This window comes from Vulpes lagopus, chromosome 3, assembly GCF_018345385.1.
Source record: "Vulpes lagopus strain Blue_001 chromosome 3, ASM1834538v1, whole genome shotgun sequence".
NCBI lineage: Eukaryota > Metazoa > Chordata > Mammalia > Carnivora > Canidae > Vulpes > Vulpes lagopus.
The window spans coordinates 104,632,609-104,637,608 of record NC_054826.1 but is presented as its reverse complement, the minus strand read 5'-3'; the positions used below and the strand labels follow the sequence as shown (position 1 = coordinate 104,637,608).

Sequence of the window (5,000 nt, the reverse complement as noted above, 5' to 3'; positions counted from 1 at the left end):
CTCGCTTTTGGAGTCGCCTCCTCCCACCCCACCCCCGCCCGCCCCCTCCGCTCCTTCCTCTTCCTCCTCCCTTTCCTTCCTCCTCTCCCCCGCAGCCTGGAGCCCGAGAGGAGATGAGAAGCCCTTGTAGTTTTAAATTCAATGTGACAGTTTCGGAAAGAGCGGATGATGAATCTCCTATTATTGGATCAGTCTATTTGCCGCTCAATGTCTCTCTGTAATTGGAGCAACATCACTTTAAAGGTTCAGAGAGTACAGCATTTCTGGTGAAAAATCCCCACAACACGCCGGTGAATGTTTTAAAGGGAAATCTATTAGTGATTTGCAGAGGGGCGGGGAGCCCGCGGCGGGGGAGGCGCGGGCTCCGGCCGGCGGGGACTGGAGTGGGGGGCTCGCCGGGGACCCCTGCCTGGACCGCTCCCCGAGCCGGCGCCCGCCCAGCGCCCGGCCGCGCCCCTCCCTCTCTGCCGCCCCCCCCCCCTTGTTGTGACAGTTCCTGATACTGTTTATTGAGGTGCATGTCAGGTATAATTAGCAATCGATATGGAAAACGTTTCCTTGCACCCAGCACGCCTCTGACGTCAGAGCCGATTAGCGCTTCTTATTGGTCCCAAATTCCCCGGGCCGCGGCTAATTATCGGGAGCTTGATGTTGATAAAGTAAAGCGCCGGAGTGCGGGCGAAGCATGTGTAGGGCTCCGGGTCCCTGTCTCCGCCGCCGCCGCCGTCCGCGCCTCCCGCCGCTGGCCCGCCCCGGCCCCGGCCCGCGCCCCCGCGCCCCGCCGCCGGCCCCGCCGGCCCCCCGCGCGAGATGATGGACGGCCGCCTCCTGGAGCACCCGCATGCCCAGTTCGGGGGCTCGCTGGGCGGCGTGGTGGGCTTCCCCTACCCGCTGGGCCACCACCACGTGTACGAGCTGGCCGGCCACCAGCTGCAGTCGGCCGCCGCCGCCGCCGCCGCCGCCTCGGTGCCCTTCTCCATCGACGGCCTGCTCAGCGGCTCGTGCGCCGCCGCCGCCGCCTCGGTGGTCAACCCCACGCCGCTGCTGCCGGCCGCCTGCGGGGTGGGAGGCGACAGCCAGCCCTTCAAGCTGTCAGGTAGGCGAGGCGGGCGCGGACGGGTGGGCAGTAGGGCACCCTCGTCGGGCGCACGAGCTGGGGCGCGGGCGGCTGCAGGACGGGCACCGGCTGCCCAGGCTCAGGGCCGGCTCGGGCTGCCACCCCGGCGCAGGGCGCCCAGACCCCGGCGGCCCGCAGGTACGGAGGGGGTGGATGCGGCTGGGGCCCTGGGCCCTGGCTGAGCCCTGCGGCGTCCTCTGCGTGCCCGCAGACTCGGGGGACCCCGACAAGGAGAGCCCGGGCTGTAAGCGGCGGCGCACCCGCACCAACTTCACGGGCTGGCAGCTGGAGGAGCTGGAGAAGGCGTTCAACGAGAGCCACTATCCCGACGTGTTCATGCGCGAGGCGCTGGCGCTGCGCCTGGATCTGGTCGAGTCCCGAGTGCAGGTAAAGACCCGCCGCAGTTCCTCCCGGGAGCCAGCATCCCGCAGCTAGGCCTGCCCGGCGCCGGCCCCGCCTTTGTTCTAGGTGGGGGACCGCGGCCCCGCGGCCGAGCCCGCCTCGCGCTCGCCGGCCCGGACGGAGGTGGCGCTGGGGTTCTGGGGCTCCGCGCCTCACGGGGAGCAGGCCCCAGGCGGTTTGGGAGGGGGCCGACCACAGCCGCGAAGTAGCCAGAACAGCAGCTGCGTCTGAACCGGGGAGCTGCGTGGTGGGGGTCGGGCGACGTCGCGACACGAGGTCTCAGAGGGCTGGGCGGGAACAGCGGCCCAGGGGTGGGATGGGGGGCGCCAGCCGGGCTGGGATCTTGGAGAGACCTGGAGCAGTTAGACCCGGCGCCTCCTGACCCTTGCGGGGAATCTTGGTGCACCGGCCCGGAGCAAACGCGTTTGTTTGTTTACCTCTTGCCTCTATAATATTCAGATGGAGACCTGTATTTATTCTTGGCTTTGCACAAGGAGGCTAGCTGAGGAAGAGGAGGCCGAAACTTAACAGTTAACAAATTGGGGGCAAAGGTTTTTGAATCTTTGATATACTCTCCGTTATATCTCCCCAATCCCCACCCCCCACACACACACACCATACTTTGATTTCATTCAGAGACGGCTGGCGTTATTCTTTTAAAAAATATAGCGTCAATTTGGTGGATTAAAAATTCAAGATGAAGTGTGCACACTCAGATGTTTCCCTGAAGTACAGAAATCTTTTTTTCTGGGGTCGGGATGGTGGAGAGTGGGGTATGCGGCTGCAGCGGTGGGTGCAGGGCTTTGAGGCAGAGGTCGGCACGACGCCTGTTTAGCATCAACAGCTTTGTCTAAAAAGGTGTTTTCCACCTGTGTTTGCACTGCCCCTCATGACCTCCTCTGTTTGCAAATCCTTTCATCCAATTCTTATACGTGTCTTAAGTGAAAAGCTCTTCGTTTCTCCCCTGTACGATAATGAGCATTTCTTGGTGACAAGTGAGCGTGGAATTTACACCAAAAAAAAAAAAAAACAAAAAACCCAGAAGTATTTGAAAGAAGGAAAGAAAGAAGGAAGGAAGGAAGGAAGGAAGGAAGGAAGGAAGGAAGGAAGGAAGGAAGGAGTTACAGCCTTGGAGAGGTTGGCACCAGCAAGGCTCCCTGTGACCAGGCCGGGCCTGCTATTGTGCGGGGTCTCTCCACGGCCACAACAAAGAATTGGAATTATCGCGATCTCTTGGGGAGGGTGGTGTGCCTAAGGCCCATCAGGGACTTGACTGTGTGTGTGTGTGTGTGTGTGTGCTGTGGGGGAGCTGGTGTCTAGGGCCGCTGCTCCCCAGGACAAGGCCGGCAGGGAGGATAGAAGAGGCTACCTGGACCCAGGCCTCTTCTGCGTGGCCTAGCAGCTGGCCTCTTGCTCCCCTGTTTGTCTCCCCCACTGGCCTAAGCCAGGCACAATTGGTTTCAGGGGGTGTGTTGGTGCCCTGGCCTGGAGCCCCTAGAAAGAAGGACGTGTGCGAGTGCACTGGGGGGCAGGCCGCTGGAAAACCTCCCCCTAAGTTTGGCTTCCCAGGACCTTCTAGAAGAAGAAGCACCCAGATTTCCCTTCACGGGAAACCCCAAAATCTGGCCTTTGACTCAGTCTCCAGGGGGCCGAAGACAGGTGTGGAGGGCAGCTGAGCCCAGCCACTGGTGGTCCTCAGGCCAGCCGGTCAGCACCAGGCCAGGCAGGCCGCTTAGAACAGGAGCTGTGAGAAGCCAAGAGGGGCGAGGAGGGGCCCTGCTCCCTGCCTGCCTCCCGACCAGGAACCAGACGCCCTCAGGGGCCAGACCCGCGGAGCCCAAGGAAGGGGCAGCTCCCAGTTTCCCGAGGTGAGAAGCCAGAGTGGGAAGCCGGCCGAGAGGCCCCATCTACCTCCTTCTGGGTGGAAAAGATGCTCTTTGGAACCTTCAGCTTGAGTGCCGAAAGCCAGCTCAGGGCCGGCCGGCTGCGTGCCTCGGCTCCCAACCCCTGGCCGGAGCCGGGGGGCAAGGCCCGCCTGGGGGGAGCGGGGAGGCCCGAAGGCCCAGCGGCAAGCCTGCTGCCTGACTGTACCTTCCTTTCCCCTATCCGGCTGCTCTAGGTCTGGTTCCAAAACCGCCGGGCCAAGTGGAGGAAGAAGGAGAACACCAAGAAGGGGCCGGGGCGGCCGGCTCACAACTCACACCCGACCACGTGCAGTGGCGAACCAATGGACCCAGAGGAGATCGCGCGCAAGGAACTAGAGAAGATGGAGAAGAAGAAGCGCAAGCACGAGAAGAAGCTGCTGAAGAGCCAGAGCCGCCACCTGCACTCGCCTGGCGGCTTGTCCCTGCACAGCGCGCCCAGCTCGGACAGCGACAGCGGCGGCGGCGGCCTGTCCCCGGAGCCGCCCGAGCCGCCGCCTCCCGCCGCCGCGGCCAAGGGCCCCAGCGCGCACGCCGCTGGCGCCTCCGGCTCCGCGCCCGCACCGCCGGGAGAGCCGCCCGCGCCGGGCACCTGCGACCCCGCCTTTTACCCGAGCCAAAGAAGCGGCGCCGGCCCGCAGCTGCGCCTGGGCCGCCCCGCGGACAAGGACGCGGCCCCGTGTGCGTCCGGGGCGGCGGCGGAACGCGGCGCCGCCGGCCCGCCCAAGGCCAGCCCGTTCAGCGTGGAGAGCCTGCTGTCCGACTCGCCGCCGCGCCGGAAAGCCGCCCCCGCCCCCGCCGCCGCCGCCGCCGCCGCCGCCGCCGCCGCCGCGGGGCTGGACTTCGCGCCCGGGCTGCCGTGCGCGCCGCGGACCCTCATCGGCAAGGGCCACTTCCTGCTGTACCCCATCACGCAGCCGCTCGGCTTCCTCGTGCCGCAGGCCGCGCTCAAGGGCGCAGCGGGGCCCGAGCCCGCGCCCAAGGACGCGCCGCCCGCGCCCGCCGCGCCGCCCGCGCCGCCCGCTCAGGCCAGCTTCGGCGCCTTCCCGGGGCCCGGCGGCGCTCCGGACTCGGCCTTCGCGCGCCGCAGCCCCGACGCCGTCGCCTCCCCGGGGGCCCCGACCCCAGCGCCCTTCCGGGACGCGGCGGCGGCCGAGGGCGGCGGCGGCGGGGACGCAGCGGATCCGGGCGCCGCCTGCCCCGCGGCCGCGCGGCCGCCCCCGCTCGCGCCGTCGCCCGGGCCAGGCCCTCGAGCTGCCAGCCCCGCCGGGGAGCCGGCCTCGTGCGGGGCCGCAGAGCCAGGCGCCGAGCCCCGACCCAGCGCGCCGGACGGCGAGGAGGTGGACATGGACTGAGGGGCATCGGGGCCGGCAGAGGCGCCCCACCGGCCGTGCGCGCTCACTCAGGCTCGACTCACACAACGAAATCAGGTGATCGGCTTAGAAACACTGCTTTTTCCTCTTTCTTCTGTTTTCTTCCTTTTATTATTATTATTATTTTTTTTTTAACGGAAACCGCTGTTACCAATTCGGACCTAGGCAACCACCGCAGGACTTGGG

General features: G+C 66.1%; 1 protein-coding gene across 1 annotated transcript; it reads left to right on the top strand.

Annotated features, from left to right (window-relative positions):
* Positions 1-810: 810 nt before the first annotated feature.
* Positions 811-4,796, top strand: UNCX (UNC homeobox). The gene is made up of 3 exons (XM_041747206.1): positions 811-1,096; positions 1,329-1,504; positions 3,639-4,796. Exons 1-3 carry the CDS (start codon positions 811-813, stop codon positions 4,794-4,796), a joined length of 1,620 nt encoding a protein of 539 aa, XP_041603140.1.
* Positions 4,797-5,000: the final 204 nt, after the last annotated feature.